General features: G+C 46.1%; 1 protein-coding gene across 1 annotated transcript in view; it reads left to right on the top strand.

The window, feature by feature from the left end:
• Positions 1-20,448, top strand: part of DNAH3 (dynein axonemal heavy chain 3) — a 218,456-nt gene extending 198,008 nt beyond the window's left edge. The window contains exons 56-62 of the mRNA XM_054533552.1: positions 478-594; positions 4,467-4,621; positions 8,834-9,001; positions 11,947-12,089; positions 16,666-16,870; positions 18,076-18,213; positions 20,052-20,448. Coding sequence (XP_054389527.1) covers positions 478-594; positions 4,467-4,621; positions 8,834-9,001; positions 11,947-12,089; positions 16,666-16,870; positions 18,076-18,213; positions 20,052-20,405 — 1,280 coding nt within the window. The 3' untranslated portion in view covers positions 20,406-20,448. The remainder of the gene's footprint in view (positions 1-477; positions 595-4,466; positions 4,622-8,833; positions 9,002-11,946; positions 12,090-16,665; positions 16,871-18,075; positions 18,214-20,051) is intronic.

Genomic DNA, 20,448 nt, shown 5'->3' with positions numbered 1-20,448 from the left:
TAGGCATTTATCATTATACCCTTGGATATACGAGCGGTCATTTCTTTAAGGTTGGCCATTCAGTTTTTCCCACGAGCTCGAGGACGGGAATTCTCAGAACCAACGTGGCTCTGTTGCCCAGTCATAACTCCTGCTGTCTAGCCATGCTGCGGTGTTATTTTTGGAGCTCCGTGCATTACTGCCGTATTCCTGCCAGGCTGAATAATTCTCATTCCACAAATCCCAGGACATTAACATCTTCCTTAACAAATGGGGAGGTACATAAGGAAATTGATTTTAGAATGGATGTTTTCTCAGGCAGAATGGCTCCCATGTTGGCGGTAAATGTCCAGGCTAATAGTTGGCCTCGGTGCTTGATATTCATGGGCCTGAAAGAGGCTTTTGATCCATAATGATGCTTAACTCCCTCAGCTTGGTCTTTGAGTGGAAATTAAGAGCTCTCAGCACTGAAGCCTCTCTCTGCTCTCCCGCACGCAGGGTGGAATATTCCCTATGAATTCAACGAATCTGACCTGAGGATTAGTATGTGGCAGATCCAGATGTTTCTCAATGACTACAAGGAGGTGCCCTTTGATGCTCTGACCTACCTGACAGGTATTTACGGGAGGGGTTTTTCCACTATAAACCTCCAGTATCATGTTCCACCCTCCTGCTGTTCTGCTCCCATTTCCATTCACTTATGTACTCCCTCCATCCCTCACCATAAACATCGAGCTCTTACTAATGCTGGTCATCATGCTAGATATTGTAAGGAAACAAACAAACAAAAAAATTAAGATAGAATCTTTACCCTTGAGTTACTCACAGTCTCCAAAAGAAGAAAAATATTTTAGAAAATGATACAGGCCAGCGGGGCACAGTGGCTCATGCCTGTAATCTCAGCACTTTGGAAGGCCATAGCAGGTGGATCACCTGAGGTCAGGAGTTTGAGACCAGCTCCACCAACATATTGAAACCCCATCTCTACTAAAAATTAAAAAATTGGCCGGGTGTGGTGGCTCACGCTTGTAAGCCCAGCACTTTGGGAGGCAGAGGCAGGCGGATCACGAGGTCAGGAGATCTAGACCATCCTGGGTAACAAGGTGAAAACCCATCTCTACTAAAAATGCAAAAAATTAGCCGGGCATGGTGGCCGGTGCCTGTAGTCCCAGCTACTCCTTGGGAGGCTGAGACAGGAGAATTGCATGAAGTGGGGAGGCGGAGTTTGCAATGAACTGAAATTGTGCCACTGCATTCTAGCCTGGGTGACAGAGAGAGACTCTATCTCAAAAAAAAAAAAAAAAAATAGGCCAGGCGCAGTGGATCATGCCTGTAATCCCAGCACTTTGGGAGACCAAGGCGGATGGATCGCTTGAGGCCAGAAGTTTAAGACTGGCCGCGGCAAAATCCCATCTCTACAAAAAATACAAAAATTAGCCAGGCATGGTGGCATATGCCTGTTGTCCCAGCTACTCAGGGGGCTAAGATGGGAGGATTGCTTGAGCCCAGGATGTGGAGGTGCAGTGAGCTCTGATCGTGCCACCTCACTCCAGCCTGGGTGACAGAGCGAGATCCTGTCTCAAAAGAAAAAAAAACAGGTAACATAGTAATAAGTTCAACAAGAGAAACATTTATAAGTAGAAGGGCAGCATAATGATTAAATTTGGGGTAGGAGGAGGAGATGATCATGGCAAACTTCTTAAAGGCGTAAGAGATGGGTTTTGGGGGTGAGTAGGAGTTTTATGAGTGGAAAAGAATGGACTGGGTGGGGCATAGAGGAAGCAGAACATTCCCGGCAAAGTGATCCTGAGGTAGAAATGGCACTAGCTGTTTTGTATGAAAGCAATCAATCAGCAACCTTTTATTAGTCCACGATATGTACAAGTACATAATATGGAAGAATGTAAATGTATAAAACTTGATCGTAGGCTCTGTGCGGTGGGTCACGTCTCTAATCCCAGCACTTTTGGAGGCCAAGGTGGGAAGATTGCTTGAGCCCAGGAGTCTGAGACCAGTCTGGGCAACATCTCTACAAAAAAATAAAATAAAAATGAGCTGGGTATGGTGTTGTGCACCTGTAGCCCCAGTTAATCAGGAGGCTGAGGCAGGAGGATCGCATGAGCACAGGAGGTCAAGGCTGTAGTGAGCGATGATCACACCACTGCACTCCAGCCTGGGTGACAAAGCAAGACCCCATCTCTTAAAAAACATACACACATACAACCAAAAAAACGTGACCACTAACTTCAAGGAACATGCCTTGTAGTCCCAGAGACAGGAATAAAAATAGACATGTGCTAAATGAATGGAATATCATGGCCGAAGGTCAAAATGCAGCTTAATTAAAACACTGGGGCATCAAGATCACACACAATTTCCTCTTCAGCTCCATATGTTAAGGAGTTTGTTAGAATCCCTTCCCCAGGCACGTGGCAGACACTGTATACCTGTGATTAATGCATTGAGTCTTCACGGTAATTTTATGAGCTCCATGTTAATAACCCCATTTTACACCTGGGAAGACAGAGGCTTAAAGGAGTGGTTCTCAACTGTGGGTGATTTCAGCCCCCAGTGGCTATTTGGCAATGTCTGGAGATGGTTTTGGATGTCATAGTGCGTGCTACTGGCAGTTATAGTAGTGGAGGCTAGGGATGCTGCTGAACAGTCTATGATGTACAAGGTGGTCCCCACAACACAGAACTATCCAGTCCAACATGTTAAGAGTGCCAAGGTTGAAAGACTGTGCTTTACAGTGATTAAGTTCAGTGCCAGAAGGTCACACTGACCTTAACTCAGTATAGTGTTCCCTAAAACAAAGCCCCAAATGACACACACAGCACGCATACAGCGGGTCTCAGTTTGGGGAAAGAACATGTCCAAAGAAGTGCGCCTGGAGCTGGACACAGTGGCTTGCACCTGTAGTCCCAGCTACTCAGGAGGCTGATGCCGAAGGATTACTTGGACCCAGGGATTTAAGACCAGCCTGGACAAAACAGCGAGATCCCATCTCTAAAACTAGTAATAATAATAAATAGAAGGGAGCCATATTCCCACAGTTCCAGTTCATGCAGAAGCACAGCCTAGGGTTCCTCTTCAGACCATAGCATGAGTGCATGATTGCTCTGGGATATGGTCTGCTTAGAGAACTACCTACAAGCCATAGACCAACTGCCTGCCAGTCATAAACCAGCCAGCTTGAGAGTAGTCACCTTCCAACTGTTCCAGTCAGGATAGGCTAGTTAGGCTGAGATAACAAACAATCCTCAAACCTAAAGGGTATAAAAGACATCACAGATCCATTTCTTGCCCACTCTACATTTCCAGCATGAATTGGCAAGCGTCTTTGCTCATTGTAATTCTCTATCAGGGGCACAGTTAGCAAAGGCTCCAACCACTGTTGCTGCCACCATCTCAACATATACACTAGTCCCCCTTTATCCACCAGGGATATGTTCCAAGACCCCCAGTAGATGCCTGAAACTGCGGATTTTACCGAACCCCATATATACTATTTTTTATCCTATACATACATACCTATGATAAAGTTTAATTTATAAATTAGGCACAGCGAGAGATTAACAACAACAGTAATAAAATAGAACAATTACAATATACTATAATAAAATTTATATGAATGTGGTCTCTCCCTCTCTCTTGAAATGTCTTTTTTTTGTTTTTGTTTTTATTTTTTATTTATTTATTTATTTATTTATTTTTGAGACGAAGTTTCGCTCTTGTTGCCCAGGCTGGAGTGCAGGTCTTTTTTTTTTTTTTTTTTTTTGAGACAGTCTCCCTCTGTCACCCAGAGGAAGGTTTACAGTACTCTTGTAGCTCTGCCGTCCAGACAGCTTAAGTATTAACTGCCCAGTGGCGGGTCAGCGTGACAGACTTTTGCACTTGCACTCATGGCACCCGAGCTCTTGTCCAGTGTCCAGTAGGAATGGGGTTGCACAAACGAATTGAAGATGGTAAATGTGGGGGATTTTATTGCCGAAGAAAGTGGCTCTCAGCAGGAAAGGGAGCTGAAAAGGGGATGGAGCAGGAAGGTAATCTTCTCCTGAAGTCCAGCCATCTCCAGCCAGATTTTTCTCCAAAGTTACACTGTCAAGCTGTTCCCCTGAAGTCAAGCCGCTTTTCTCTCTGATGTCCAGCTGCTTCTCTCTCTCTGCTGGCTGAGCCTGGGGTTTTGATGGGCATGGGTTGCGGGGGTGGGGCAGGTCATGGGCGGTTTTGGAAAAGGCAACATTCAAGTGGGAAAACAGGGATGTAAGTTCTCACTTCGGGCTGCGGTTTCAGGCTTTTCAGCTTGAGGGTGGGGCCCTTGCGGGGGACCCGCCATCTTCTGCCCGGAATTTTCCTGCTTGCTGTCCCTATCACTATGTCCCAGCAGAGATCTTTGGCCGGAAGAATGCCGTGTTTTACATCAACCACCAAGCTCATGATGACCTTCCCTGGGCTCAACCTCTCCTTCTGTTGGTTGTCCCCAGGGGAATGTAATTACGGAGGCAGAGTGACTGATGACAAAGACCGGCGTCTCCTGCTGTCACTTCTGTCCATGTTCTACTGTAAGGAAATTGAGGAGGACTATTACTCCCTCGCTCCTGGAGACACTTACTACATCCCTCCTCATGGCTCCTACCAGGTAAGGGGTGGGCAGGGAGGCCCACCTCTTTCCCCCACAGGGCTCCATCATCTCTATATGGCTACAGGGTAGCAGTGTAGCCAGGGATCCCAGGGGTGACCTTGAGCTTCCTGAATTGAATCCATAAGCTATTCCCAATATTCCCAAAAGCCTGCAAGAGAGACATGACTACTGTTTAAGGAGGGGTCGGTATTTGGTAGACAAGGTGTTTCAAAATATAGGATCCATCTGGGTGGAGGAAGGAGAGAGAAGGATGATTAAGATGGAGCCTTGGTAGTGAGAAAGATGGAAATTGCTACTTGAAGACAAAGATTCAGAAGGTGGCAAAAAGGGAGGAACAGAAAAACTGGGCAGGTGGCCACCCTGTCTGGGAGGAGAAATTCTTCTGCGTTGGGATGCTGTTGATCTATGGCCTTTCCCTCAGCCCCCTGCTCTCTGAAACATGTGCTGTGTCAACTCAGGGTTAAATGGATTAAGGGCGGTGCAATATGTGCTTTGTTAAACAGATGCTTGAAGGCAGCATGCTCTTTAAGAGTCATCACCACTCCCTAATCTCAAGTACCCAGGGACACAAACACTGCAGAAGGCCGCAGGGACCTCTGCCTAGGAAAACCAGAGACCTTTGTTCATGTGTTTATCTCCTGACCTTCTCTCCACTGTTATCCTATGACCCTCCCATATCCCCCTCTCCGAGAAACACCCAAGAACGATCAATAAATACTTCATAAAAAAAAAAAAAAGAAAGAAAAACTGGGCAGGGAATGACAAAAGGAAGATGAAAACAATAAATCTGAGGGATAGAAAAGAGCTTACAGGTTGGGCGCTGTGGCTCACGCCTGTAATCCCAGCACTTTGGGAGGCTGAAGCGGGCGGATCACTTGAGCTCAGGAGTTTGAGACCAGCCTGACCAACATGGTGAAACCCCATCTCTTCTAAAAATATAAAAATTAGCCAGGTGTGGTGGCACCTGCCTGTAATCCCAACTACTTGGGAGGCTGAGGCAGGGGAATTGCTTGAACTGGGAGGTGGAGGTTGTGGTGAGCTGAGACCATGCCACTGCACTCCAGCCTGAATGACAGAGTGAAACTGTCTCAAAAAAAAAAAAAAAGAGCTTACTTTTATTGATCACCTGTGGAACAGAAAAACTCTCAAATCATATGTTTCTACCATTCTCACACCACAACCACCACCACCATCAACACAGAAGAAGACTTCTGTGACCAAATGTGTGGAGGTTACCCTTCCCCACACACTAAGCAGCGGACACCAACTGGGTGTCCTCTAATTCAATTCCAATACCATCTACCTGGTGAGAGTGTCAGATCCCACGGGTTGAGGGCTCAGTCCCCAATTCTTTCCCCCAACCCAGACACCAGTCACAAGTCCCAGCCTCAAGAACTGACCAGCCAGCTTCACGCTGGGGTCCTCACCACTCTCCCTTTAATTGAAATTAATTCAATTAATTTGCTGGAGCAGCTCACAGAACTCAGAGAAATACTTAGGTTTATCGGTTTATTAAAGGAATAATACAAAAAATATAGATGAAGAGATGCATAGGGTGAAGTATGGCGGAAGGAGTGGGAACTTCCATGCCCTTCCTGGGTGAAATACCCTCCAGGAACCTCCACGTGGTCAGCTATCCAGAAGCTCCCCGCACCCAGTCCTCTTGGGTGTTTATGGAAGCTGCATGACAACCCCCAGAGTATAGGGCAGCACCCTCTCTCTCTAGGTGGAATCTTAAGACTCACAATCAGGCCAGGCACAGTGGCTCATGCCTGTAATCCCAGCACTTTGGGAGGCTGAGGCTGGTGGATGGCTTGGGGTCAGGAGTTTGAGACTAGCCTGGCCAATGTGGTGAAATTCCGTCTCTACTAAAAATACAAAAATTAGCCGGGTGTGATGGCGTGCACTTGTAGTCCCAACTACTCAGAAGGCTGAGGTGGGAAGGTCGCTTGAGCCCAGGAGGCATAGGTTGCAGTGAACCAAGATCCCACCACTGCACTCCAGCCTGGGCCAGAGAGTGACCCTGTCTCAAAAAAAAAAGGACTCACAATCAGAAAGGTAGGGGAAGATTTGAGTCTTGCTTGGGGGCAGGTAAAAGGAGGGAAAGAGAAGGTCAGAGAGATTCTGTTTCCTGCGGCCTGCCCTTAAGGCCTAACACACCCAACATTATAACAGGTGACTGTAACAAGGGCTAGGGGAGTTAGAAGCCAGGAACCATGGATGAAAACCAGTAGATATATATGTATATAACACCACAACCTGTCACATGCCAAGGCCTGATTCCTTCTGTGGATGAAAAGAGTCTCTTTCTTAACCTGTAAAACATTTGAAGAGATTTATTCTGAGCCAAATATGAGTGACCATGGCCCGTGACACAGCCCTCAGGAGATCCTGAGAACCTGTGCCCCAGGTGGTCAGGGCTTGATTTTATACATTTTAGGGAGACGTGAGGCATCAATCAAATACACTTAAGATATCCATTGGTTCAGTCTAGAAAGATGGGACAACTCGAAGTGGAGGCCAGCAGGTTATAGGTAGATTTAAACGTTTTCTGATTGGCAATTGGTTGAAAGAGTTATTATCAATAGAAAGGAATGCCTGGGTTATGATAAGAGGTTGAGCAGACCCAAGTTTTATCATGCAGATGAAACCTCCAGGTAGCAGGCTTCAGAGAAACTAGATTGTAAATGTTTCTTATCAGACTTAAGGTCTGTGTTGATGGTAATGCTGGAGGGGCATAATGAGGCATGTCTGACCCCCACTTCCCGTCATGGCCTGAACCAGGCTTTCAGGTTAAATTTTAGAGTGCCCCGGACGAGGAGGAAGTCCATTTAGATGGTTGGAGGGTCTTAAGATTTTACTTTTGGTTTATACTTCATAACTACACTTGTTTTTCTATTTACAGATAAGGAAACTGGGGTTTCAGATGACAAGCTCAAGGGTACATAGTTTTATTATCGGAAGGGGGTCCAGATCCAGACCCAAAGGGATGGTTCTTGGATCTTGCACAAGAAAGAATTCAGGGCGAGTCTATAGAGTACAACAAAAGCAAGTTAATTAAGAAAGTAAAGGAGGCCTGGTGCAGTGGCTCATGCCAGTAATCCCAGCACATTGGGAGGCCAAAGAGGTCGGATCACGAGGTTGAGAGATCGAGACCATCCTGGCTAACACAGTGAAACCCCATCTCTACTAAAAATACAAAAAATTAGCCAGGCATGATGGCATACGCCTGTAATCCCAGCTACTCAGCAGGCTGAGGCAGTAGAATCGCTTGAATCCAGGAGGCGGAGGTTACAGTGAGCCGAGATAGTACCACTGCACTCCAGCCTGGGAGACAGCAAGAATCTGTCTCAAAAAAAAAAAAAAAGTAAAGGAATAAAGAATGGCTACTTCATAGACAGAGCAATGGCATGGGTTGCTGCTCAACTGATTATACTTACAGTTATTTCTTGATTATATGCTAAACAAGGGGTGGATTATTCATGGGTTTTCCGGGAAAGGGGTGGGCAATTCCAAGAAGTGAGGGTTCCTCCCCTTTCTAGACTATATAGGGCAACTTCCTGACATTGTCATGACGTCTGTAAACAGTCATGGCGCTGGTGGGAGTGTCTCATAGCATGCTAATGCATTATAATTAGTGTGTAATGAGCAGTGAGGTCAACTAGAGGTCACTTCCGTGGCCATCTTGGCTTGGGGGTATTTGACTGACTTCTTTACCACAACCTGTTTTATCAGCAAGGTCTTTGTGACCTGTATCTTGTGCTGACTCCTATCTCATCCTGTGACTTAGAATGCCCTCACCTCCTAAGAATGCAGCCCACTAGGTGTCAGCCTTATTTTACCCAGTCCCTATACAAGATGGAGTCGCTCTGGTTCGAATGCCTCTGACAGTTTGGGATGGAGCTGGGATCCAAACTCAGTTCTGTCTGGGTCCAAAGCCAGGTCCACTGGGGGAGCAGAGAGGAAGCCAGGGTGGGCTAAGAGGTAATTCAGCCTCATCTGCTTTCATGCCTACTCCCCAGAAAACTGTATGAGGGAGGGCTAGGGATGTGTTCGCCCAGCCCGTGTGTGTGTGTGTGTGTGTGTGTGTGTGTGATCTGTGCTACTGATACAGTGTGATTCCTGTTCTGATTGGGTTCTGCTAAGCCTGGAGTCATCTGTGGGATTCCGAGGTCCCTCGTTGATTTCAACTGAAGATTTCCCTTCCAGTCCTATATCGACTATCTCAGGAACCTCCCCATCACAGCCCACCCAGAAGTGTTCGGCCTCCATGAGAACGCAGACATCACCAAAGACAACCAGGAAACCAACCAGCTGTTTGAGGGGGTTCTGCTGACCCTCCCTAGACAGTCAGGAGAAAGTGGCAAGTCCCCTCAGGTAACTGAGCTCGGGAAAGGGGACTTAATCCTATTTCCCAGGCAGTTCTCCATCCAGTGGACACACAGGATTGGAGGATGACCAAGAGGCAGAGAGTGGGGGCCTGGCAGCCTCCTGGCCAGGGGCAGGGAAGGAGCACTGTGGCCTTACTGCCGGGAGTCCTTATATCCAGAGCTGCAAGGGAACCAGCGTTTCCAAAATGTCAGCTATTCCTGTATAACCTTCATGTTTTCTGCTATATCCACCTATCACCTATACTCCATTTACATAATGGGTTTTTTGCTTTTTTTCTTTTTCTTTTGCTTTTTTTTCTACGTAATGTTTTAAAACTAACTCTCTTCTTTTTTTTGATTTAAAAGATTACACATTAGAACCATAAGTGGAAACCCAGCATCATTTCCATAAAGTCATGATAGGCACAAAAAGAAAATGAAAGCTGAACAGTGAACAGTTGGTGTTTTTTGGTTTCTGTTTGTTGTTGTTGTTGTTTTTCTTTTCTTTTCTTTTCTTTTTTTTTTTTTTTTTTTTTTTTTTTGAGACACAGTTTGGCTTAGTTACCTAGGCTGGAGCACGGTGGCATGATCTTGTCTCACTTCAACCTCCGCTTCCCAGGCTCAAGCAATTCTCCTGCCTCAGCCTCCCGAGTAGCTGGGACTACAAGCACACGCCACCATGCCCAGCTAAATTTTTTTGTATTTTCTGTAGAGACAGTGTTTCATCACATTGTCCAGGATCGTCTCAAACTCCTGGGCTCAAGCAATCCGCTTGCGTTGGCTTCCCAAAGTGCTGGGATTACAGGCGTGAGCCACTGCTCCCAGCATGAACAGTTGTTAAGTTCTTCCCAGATGATGTTGCTGGCCAAAGCCCCTGAGCTGAGGCTTTGCTGGCTTCTTGTTAAAAGGAAAAAGATGTGTGAGTGTCAAAGAATTGGCACTGACCCAAAACTTTCTTTTTGAGAGGAATGAAAAGAGAAGAATGGTCAGAACTTGAAAAGAGGCCAGGTGCAGTGAATCACAACTGTAGTCCCAGCACTTTGGGAGGCTGAAGCAGGAGGATCACTTGAGGCCAGGAGTTCGAGGCCAGCCTGGGCAACATAGGGAGACCACATCGTTACAAAAAAAATTTTTTTAAGTTAACCGAGGGCTGGGCGCCATGGCTCATGCCTATAACCCTAGCACTTTGGGAGGCCAAGGTGGGTGGATTGCTTGAGCCAAGGAGTTGGAGACCAGCCTGAGGAACATGGCAAAACGCTGTCTATACACACACAAAAAAAATTAGCTGAGCTCAGTGGCGTGTACCTGTAATCCCAGCTACTCAGGAAGCTGAGGTGGGAGGATCGCTTGATTCTGGGCTGTTGAGGCTGCGGTGAGCTGAGATCACGCCACTGCACTCCAGCCTAGGTGACAGAGTGAGACCCTGTCTTAAAAAAAGTTAACTGGGTGTGGTGGTGCATGCCTGTAGTCCCAGCTACTAAGGGGGCTGAGGCAGGAGGATCACTTGAACCCAGGAGGTCGAGGCTGCAGTGAGCTGTGATCGTGCCTTTGCACTCCCACCTGGACGACAGAGTGAGACACTATCTCAAAACAATAACAACAATGAAAAAAACCCAAAACCTGAAAGAGTAACTTTCTCACCATGTGACTTGACATGATTTTTCTGTGTCCTGGAAACACCTAAAATCCTAGGTACCTCTAGTAGTCCCAGTCCACTCTGTGTGATGCTCTGACCCAGGCCACCCTCCTAAGTCTACAAATGAAGAGAGAAACAAATACTGAGAGAGAAAGTGACTGGCTTCCAGGCTTTCATGAAATCAAGGACGGAGCTAGAGCCAGAGCCACCGTCTCCTGACTCCACCCGCTTCCTCTCCCATCCCTTCCCGTCTCCACCTTCCAAGCTACCTCCTGTTTAACCCCTCCCAACTGTAGAACTTGCTAATTTGCTTTCATGATTTGGTTCCTAGTGCCATTAAGTATCACTGGTATGAAGGTAAACCACCCTGGTTGGTGGATCCTGATGTAGAAGTGGAAATTCCCCTCACAGTGGGAAGAGGGAAAAGAAGTATGCATCCCAGCCTCCCACATCCACAGGACCACAGGGTGTCTGTCTCTCCCACACTCAGGTCTTGTTCCTCCTTGAGCCTTGAGGCCTGTCCCCTCCCTAATTGGCTAAGCTGAGGGTTCTGTGCTTTTCTTGCTCAATGCTGAATAATGGCCTGCTGCTTTCCCAGGTGTCACGGGCACTGAGAAAGGGCCCCATGGCACCAGGAGCTAATCCTTAGGGGTCGGAGGCTGTGGGAGATTCTCACCCAGGTGTGACGTTGAAGACAGAGGCTCAGTGCTGCCCTGAAGCTAACTGGCAGAGCAGGATTTCCCTTCCTGGCCCTTCGGCTCTTGCCAGAGGTGTCAGGACACGACTCTTTTTTTTTTTTTTTTTACTTTTAGACAGGGTCTTCCTCTGTCACCCAGGCTGGAGTGCAGCGGCCAGATCTCAGCTCACTGCAACATCCGCCTCCTGGGTTCAAGTGATTCTCCTGCTTCAGCCTCCCAAATAGCTGGGAACATAGGCAAGCAGCACCACACATGGCTAATTTTTGTATTTTTTGTAGAGACTGGGTTGCGCTATGTTGCCCAGGCTGGTCTCAAACTCCTGGACTCAAGCGATCCACCCACTTCGGCCTCCTAAAGTGCTGGGATTACAGGCGTGAGCCACCGTGCCCTGCCAAGGACAGGACTCTACTCTGGGCCAAGGGGCGATGCCCTCCCCAAGGCTGGTGGGGTAATGAGGGACTCCTTTCCCCACCGGAGGCAGAAATGGCTTCTGTTGGAGAGTTCTCAGGAAAGTTCCACAGAATACATTTGAAAAGTCAGATGCTCAGTACTTCAAGTTTATCCAAAGCCACAGCCTGTAGGGCTTGCTTCTCACCTCTCTTCTGCCTGTATTTTAAGGAAGTGGTTGAGGAGTTGGCGCAAGACATTCTCTCCAAGCTTCCCAAAGACTTTGACCTGGAAGAGGTCATGAAGTTGTACCCCGTGGTCTATGAGGAATCCATGAACACCATCTTAAGGCAGGAGCTCATCAGATTCAACAGGTGGGCCAGATGATGTAGCTTGAATCCCGGGAGTTGGAACGTGAGGAGTAGGATCTAACAGGCAGTAGCTGAGAAGGGGTTGCTATGCAGATGAAGTGGTTTGCCCCACCCATATTAGGGGTGTGAATAGGGGCTGTGAATAGGACCATCCCCAGCACATGCTGACCCTGGGTTGAATCATTCCTTCTATTCATTCATTCCCATTCATTCATGTGACATCTATAAAGTTAGGCTAAAACCAGTATCAAGCACAGGCTAATAGTAAAAGTAGTCATTAGAGCCACTTTTCTTTTTCTTTCCTGAGTTAAGGTCTCTCTCTGTCGCCCAAGTTGGAGTGTAGTGGTGTGATCATGACTCATTGCAGCCTCAAACTCCTGGGCTCAAGCAGTCCTTCCACCTCAGCCTCCTGAGTAGCTGAGTCTGCAGACACATGCCACCACGCTGGCTAATTTTTTTATTTTTTATTTTTTATAGAGATGGAGTTTTGACATGTTGGCCAGGCTGGTCTTGAACTCCTGGCCTCAAGGAAGCCTCCAGCCTTGGCCTCCTAAAGTGGTGGGATTACAGGTGGGAGCCACTGCACTTGGCCTAGAGCCATTTGTATTGAGCCTTTAGTGACAGATATGGTTCTAAACACTATGCATGGGTCTCATTCAAAGTATGTAATAGGGCTGGGCACAATGGCTAACGCCTGTAATTCCAGCACTTTGAGAAGCAGAGTAGGGAGGATCACCTGATGCCAGGAGTCCAAGACCAGCCTGGGCAACAAAGCAAGACCCCATCTCTCCAAAAAAGAAAAAAAAAAAGGCAGGCATGGTGGTGCACATCTACAGTCCCACCTACTTGGGAGGGTGAGGTAGGAGGATCTCTTGGAGGCCAGGAGCTCGAGGCGGCAGTGAGCTATGATCTTGCCACTGCACTCCAGTCTGGGTGACAGAGAAAGACCCTATCCCTTAAAAAAAAAAAATTACACAATAGTCTTTTGAAATATGTCCAGTTACTAATCCTGCTACCTGCATTTTACAAATAAGAAAACTGAGGCTGAGCATGATCACTCACTCCTACAATCCCAGCACTTTGGGAGGCAAGCCCGGAGGATTGCTTGAACCCAGGGGTTTAAGACCAGCCTGGGCAATATGGCAAGACCCCATCTCTTAAAGAAAAAAAAAAAAAACAAAACTCTGAGATTCAGAAGGGTTAAGACTTGCCCAAGGTTGCTCAGTTATTCAATCATTCAATGGGAAAACTCAGTTTAAACCCAGAACTAAGTCTGATTCCAGAGCCCATGTACTTATCCAATATGTGAAATCTGGGTAAATCTAGAAAGGGGTGGGAGACGTTCATCCTAGTGCCTCTACCACACAGTTAGGGGTATTATAGGCTGGCCATGGGGCAAGGATCTCTGGCCTTGTATTCTAGTCCTCTTCTCCTCCAGTTACACAGCATGGAGCCCAGTGGGATCACCTGGATTTGATTTCTGAATAGTCAAAACTGAAAGGGTTATCAAAGAACATCTAGGCCAGATGAGGAAACTGAGGTCCAGAGATGACTGTGATTTGATGTAGGTCTCAAGTGACTCAGAGCCAAGTGGGCTAAAACTTATCACTTCTGCTTCCAAGACCAAGGTCTTGCTGCTCCAGACACTCCACGTGTTACTGCCTCTATTCTGTGTCATTGGGTCATTGCTTCATTTTAAGGACAGCCCTGATTCCAGAGGACCAGGGGACTGGAGGAATGTTATTTGAGAGTTGTTAGGCTTCCTGAGTTTTAAAGTTACTTTTTTTTTTAATTTTTTTTTTTTGAGACAGAGTCTCGCTCTTGTCACCCAGACTGGAGTGCAGTGGCACGATCTCGGCTCACTGAAACCTCCACCTCCCAGGTTCAAGAGATTCTCCTGCCTCAGCCTCCTGGGTAGCTGGGATTACAGGCACCTGCCACCACGCCCGGCTAATTTCTGTACTTTTAGTAGAGATGGGGTTTCGCCATGTTGGCCAGGCTGGTCTCGAACCCCTGACCTCAGGTGATCCGCCCACTTTGGCCTCCCAAAGTGCTGGGATTACAGGTGTGAGTCACTGCGCCTGGCCTAGGGTTACTCTTTAGAGTCAACAGGCAGTTGGCCGTAGCAGGGACCAAGCAAGGTATGGGGTATGAGCCTAGGACGAGGCCACTTCTGTTGTGAGACATCTTAGCATGATGGACTGTAGTCCTGGACTGTCCAACTGGACACCAAAACTAATGGCTTCCCTCCTCTGCTGTCATTCTCCTCTAAGGCCACTGGAGCCCCTTCTTGGTGATTGCAGGGGCTTTCACTGGCCTTTACCACTGGGCATTCTATAAAGGACAGCAAGCCAGGCGTGGTGGCTCACTCCACCCAGCACTGTAATCCCAGCACTTTAGGAGGCTGAGGCAGGCAGATTGCTCAGGAGTTCGAGATCAGCTTGGGCAACATGGCAAAACCCATTTCTACCAAAAATACTTAAAATTATCTGGGCATTGTAGAACCAGCTACTCAGGAGACTGAAGAGGGAGCATTGCTTGGGCCTGGGAAGTGGAGGTTGCAGTGAGCCAAGATTGTACCACTGCACTCCAGCCTGGGCAATAGAGTGACACCCTGTCTCAAAAGAAAAAAAGAACAGGGAAACCAATCTTATTTTCCAACAATGGTCAGGATTAATCATCTCAAGCAGTACTCTAACGTTCCTCCCCTTTTTTTTCTTTCTTTTTTTTTTTTTTTTGCCTTTTCACCCAGTGATACAGGAAGCCCAGAATGATTCAGCAACAGTTCAGCTTCAGGGGAACTGTGACTGTGTCTTCTGGGCAAGTGTTCTTTCCTTGGGTACTAAAACCTTAAAACTAGCAGAGCTCATAGTTGCAAGAATAGAAAGAGAATCTTTGCAAGTAGGTCTTTAGGTATAATAGAGGTCTGTGGTGTAATCCCTCAGATGGTAGCTTTTACCCTTGACTGCTTAGCAAACACATGTCTGAATTTTACATTCCTTTTTTTTTTTTTTTTTTTTTTTAAACAGAGTTTCATTCTTGTCACCCAGGCTGGAGTGCAATGGCACGATGTTAGCTCGGCTCACTGCAACCTCCACCTTCTGGGTTCAAGCAATTCTCCTGCCCCAGCCTCCCGAGTAGCTGGAATTACAGGCGTGCACCACCACACTCAGCTAATTTTGTATTTTTAGTAGAGACGGGGTTTAACCATGTTGGCCAGGCTGGTCTCAAACTCCTGACCTCAAGTGATCCACCCACCTTGGCCTTTCAAAGTGCTGGGATTACAGGCGTGAGCCCCCACACCCGGCCACATTCCTCTTGATACAATGGTTTAGTGGTTACACATCCAGAAATCCTTTTCCTGCGTGTGATCATTCTCATGTCCACTCAGTTGAGATTCCATAAATCTTTGGAGATGAAAAGCTCTTTGTAGTGGCAGATTCTTTGGTCTCCTTAGGTGAATTACCTCCGGGCTTGGCTGGGCCTCGTAACATAGAGGACAGAGGGACAGGCAGGTGAATTTGACATCTCCCAGGCTGCCCTTAGTTGCCTTTTCTCAGGTGTGCACCTTATAGTCGATAAAAAAGCTTGGGCCAGGCGTGGTAGCTCATCTGTAATCCCAGCACTTTGGGAGGCTGAGGTGGGAGGATTACTTGAGTTTAGGAGTTTGCGACCAGCCTGAGCAACAGAGGGAGACCTTGTCTCTACTTAAAAAAAAAATCAGGTGGGCATAGTGGCATGTGCCTGTAGTCCCAGCTACTCAGGAGACTGAGGTGGCAGGATTCCTTGAGCCTGGGAGATCGAGGCTGCAGTGAGCCATGACTCCACCACTGTACTCCCCTGGGTGACAGGGCAAGACTCTGCCTCAAAAAAAAAAAAAAAAAAAAGAACAACTTTGACAATATGAATTGAAAGCCTTAAAACTGTGCGTGCTCTTTGACCTAGAAATATTTTTAATAATAATTTAAAATTTGCAAAAAGATTGAGATGGATGAATTTTGCTAGCAATGTTGTTGATAGTGACAACAATCTAGAAATAACATGTCAACAATAGAGGAATAGTTAAACAAAATGGAACATTTTGCAGTCATTAAAAAGGACAGGCATGGTGATGCACGCCTGTAGTCCCAGCTACTCCAGAGGCTGAGGCAGAAGGATCACTCGAGCCCAGGAGTTTGAGGCTACAGTGAGCTATGATCTCACTACTTACTGCAGCCTGAATGACAGAGTGAAACCCCATCTCTGAAAAAAAGAAAAAAAGGACAATTTAGGTCTCTATTGAATTGGAAACATGTTTCCTATATGCTAAGAAAGAAAAACAGATTACAGGAAGATAATATAGTATGATCTCATTAAAAATAATTTGCGTTCACATAGAGAAAAATCTGGAAAGATATATATCAACGTTATCTTTAGGTAGCAAGGTAATGGGTGATTTAATTTTTCCTCATTTAATGACTGTGCATTAATTAACTGATGTTTTAAAGAGGGGATAAGTACAAGGAGACAGCAGTCAGTGGACTTGGGTAGCATGTGGCCACCAGAGAGCCCAGCTCAGCCAGCTCTTCTGTTCTTGCAGGCTGACCAAAGTGGTTCGGAGGAGCCTCATCGATCTTGGCCGAGCCATCAAAGGACAGGTCCTGATGTCCTCGGAGCTAGAGGAAGTCTTTAACAGCATGCTTGTGGGTAAAGTGCCAGCCATGTGGGCAGCCAAGTCTTACCCATCACTGAAGCCCCTGGGGGGCTACGTGGCTGACCTGCTGGCCCGCCTGACCTTCTTCCAGGTACCTGGGAGTCAGGGGTAACCCAGAACCTGGCATGCTCACTTAGGTGGAGAGGACATTCTGAAATGACAGACTAGAGGCAGGGGGAGGAGGGCAGGCAGCCACAGAACATCCTGGTTTGAGCCTCTGGCAACAGTCTTCCTGGAGTTAGAAGCACGAGGGAGACTTGAAAGTCCTTGAAAAGATTATAGCTGGCCGGGCGCAGTGGCTCACATCTGTATTCCCAGCACTCTGGGAGGCCGAGGCAGGTGGATCACTTGAGGTCAGGAGTTCGACACCAGCCTGGCCAGCATGGTGAAACCCCATCTCTACTAAAAATACCAAAAAAATCAGCCGGGCATGGTGGCTTATGCCTGTAGTCTCAGCTACCTGGGAGGCTGAGGCAGGAAAATGGCTTGAACCTGGGAGGCAGAGGTTGCAGTGAGCCGAGATCGCACCATTTCACTCCAGCCTGGGCGACAGAGCAAGACTCCATCTAAAAAAAAAAAAAAAAGATTATAGCCTATGGAGACGGGAACAGGAACTAGAATAAATGTCACAAACTGGTGGCTCATGAGATAGATTTGGACAATAATTATGTTTGGTTTGGCTGCCTGGTAATTTAAACATTTTTGAGCAGCATGTAAACATTGATTTTTTACATATAAAAATCTGATGTTTGTACTGCAAAAAACAGAAGACCTGAAACAATGCGCCTGCGTTCTTGCATGGCATGGCGACTATTGCTGGAGATGAGTGGCAGCTGCTCAGTTTAGACAAGGTACATATTCTCCACTGCTACAGTCCCCACCACTCTCTGTTGTGTCCCTGATATCAGCTTGCAACTGGGCTTTTCTTTTTTTTTTTTTTGAGATGAAATTTCACTCTTGTCACTCAGGCTGGAGTGCAATGCCATGATCTCAGCTCACTGCAACCTCTGCCTCCTGGGTTCAAGCGATTCTCCTGCCTCAGCTTCCCAAGCAGCTGGGACTACAGGTGCCCACCACCACGCCTGGATAATTTTTGTAGTACCTGGGCTTTTCTTAAAGTATAAATATATTTCTTTGTACCCTTATTTCAAAAGTGGGAAGATAGAAGCTAAACCAAGAGGGCTGTTTCAAGAAAAATAAGAAAAAACATTTTATATGGGACTCGTTACATTACTTGCATTTGAACTATCTTTGATGTGTTGTTGATTTTGAATCTTGATTTCTGTGGCTCTCCAGGAATGGATTGACAAGGGGCCCCCTGTGGTATTTTGGATCTCTGGATTCTACTTCACACAGTCTTTTTTGACTGGCGTCTCTCAAAATTATGCCCGGAAATATACCATCCCCATTGACCACATTGGATTTGAGTTTGAGGTAGGGGTGCTTTGGGTTAGGCTCATTCAAGGGGCTGACCAGAGAAAGCAATGTTGCCAATTTCCTTATGAGTCAAAAAATGTGGATGTGTTAAGACCCAAATGCTTCTGAAATGGTACATATGAAGCATTTAGCATAATTTACAGTAGCTCTAAAAGCTACTCCTAAAATAATTAGAGGATTCCCAATGCTTTGTCTCTGTGTATACAAAAAGGGAATCTTTCCAGATTCCATCAGAACAACAAAAATGAAGGCACTCTCCCACTCTGTTTGTTCAATGTGGTGGACTCTTCATTTAGAAGAATGTTAATGCCCTTAGGTAGTCCTTCGCTTGGAGTAAAGTTAAAAGAATGGCCAACAGTCAAGCATCAGCCTGTCATATATAGAGAGTAGAATGGCTAAGACTGACTGATACAGAGCATTGTAGAATTTTAAATTATATGGAAAGATCCTTTGAAATCATCTAGTCCAGAGGTCACAAACTGGTTGCCCTATGCCTTAAATCAGTTTATGAATGAACTTAACTTGATTAGCCTTTGAAGACAATGTTAAGCCAAAATAAATACGACAAGAAAAAAAATGACTAGGATAAACATTGAAAAAAAGATAAAACCATCTTCCTTGATGTTGAAATGATTGTATACCTAGAAATCCGAAGTGATTAAAAACATAGAGTCCTTTACTTGCAATGGTTCAACTTACAAGTTTTTGACTTCATGATGTGAAATCAACACACATTCAGTAGAAACCACACCTTGAGTACCCATACAACCATTCCATTTTTCATTTTTAGTATAGTATTCAATAAATTACATAAGACACTCAACACTTTACTATAAAACAGACTTTGTGTTAGATGATTCCTGCCCAGCTATAGGCTAATGTAAGTGTTCTAAGCACATTTAAGGGAGGCTAGGCTAAGCTATGATATTTGTTGTAGGTTAGGTATATTAAATGCAGTTTTGACTTACAATATGTTCAACTTATGATGGGTTTATCAGGACATAACCCCGTTGTAAGTTGAGGAGCATCTGTAGAAGAATTCACGAGGTCACTGGATATTGGTTAAATTTATAAAAATCAATAGCCTTTTCCTATTCTTCCAATATATACTTAGAATTAGAAATGGGAAAAAATTCCATTCACCACAAACATTTTTTAAAGTATAATTTGAATGATTTTAAATGGAGCTTGTGCTCTCTGGTTCACTATAATCCCCACCCCTCCCTATTCTCCTATGCTTTGTCCATTTTCTGCAATTACCTAAAGGAATTTGAGTTTACCACCTCTGAATCGAAGCAGTGGTGTGCTGGAGCTCACTCATATCAGCTTACCAGGGCCAACTGTTACATTTTCAGGAATTCTGTGAGCTGGTTGTTAAATAGTTGGTAGGCTGAAATTGACCATGGTGGAAGTCTTTATACCACAGAAACTAGAAATCAAGGCTTTATTCTCCCCACACTCATCTCCAGAACTGTACCCAGTCTGTCTCTGTATCTGAATCTAACCCCTCACTTTATAAATCCAGATCCAGAAAAGGAAGGGATTGTGCAAAGTCACTAAGCTAGTTAGAGGTAATGTGTTAGAATAACGTGACTCCTACTTGAGTGCATTCTCTAGCCCACCATTGGGAAGGGCAGCATACTGACCAGGAGTCAGGCCTGGCCCATGTATGGTGGGCAGGAATATTCTCACAGAAGCCCCATTGTCCCTGGATCCTGGGAGAGGTAGATATTGCAACCAGGTTGCACTTTGAGTATCAGAAGATTCCAGGCTCTTAAAGCTGCCCATGTAGGAAAATGGCAGGCAATGGAACTCACAGCTTTTTATTCTTCCAGGTAACCCCACAAGAAACAGTGATGGAGAATAACCCCGAAGATGGGGCCTACATCAAAGGGCTCTTCTTAGAAGGTGCCCGTTGGGACAGGAAAACGATGCAGATTGGGGAATCTTTCCCCAAAATCCTCTATGACCCACTGCCCATCATTTGGCTGAAACCTGGGGAGAGCGCAATATTTCTGCATCAGGACATTTATGTGTGTCCAGTCTACAAAACAAGTGCCCGCAGAGGAACCCTCTCCACCACAGGCCACTCTACCAACTATGTCCTCTCCATTGAGCTTCCAACAGACATGCCGCAGAAGCACTGGATAAACCGAGGGGTGGCCTCACTGTGCCAGCTGGATAACTGATGGCATTTGTCTCAAGACAGAAAATAAAAAGCATTTCATTCTT

The sequence above is a fragment of the Pongo abelii genome, chromosome 18 (genome assembly GCF_028885655.2).
Source record: "Pongo abelii isolate AG06213 chromosome 18, NHGRI_mPonAbe1-v2.0_pri, whole genome shotgun sequence".
In the NCBI taxonomy this organism is placed as follows: Eukaryota; Metazoa; Chordata; class Mammalia; order Primates; family Hominidae; genus Pongo; species Pongo abelii.
This window is presented reverse-complemented; position numbering and strand designations above follow the sequence as displayed.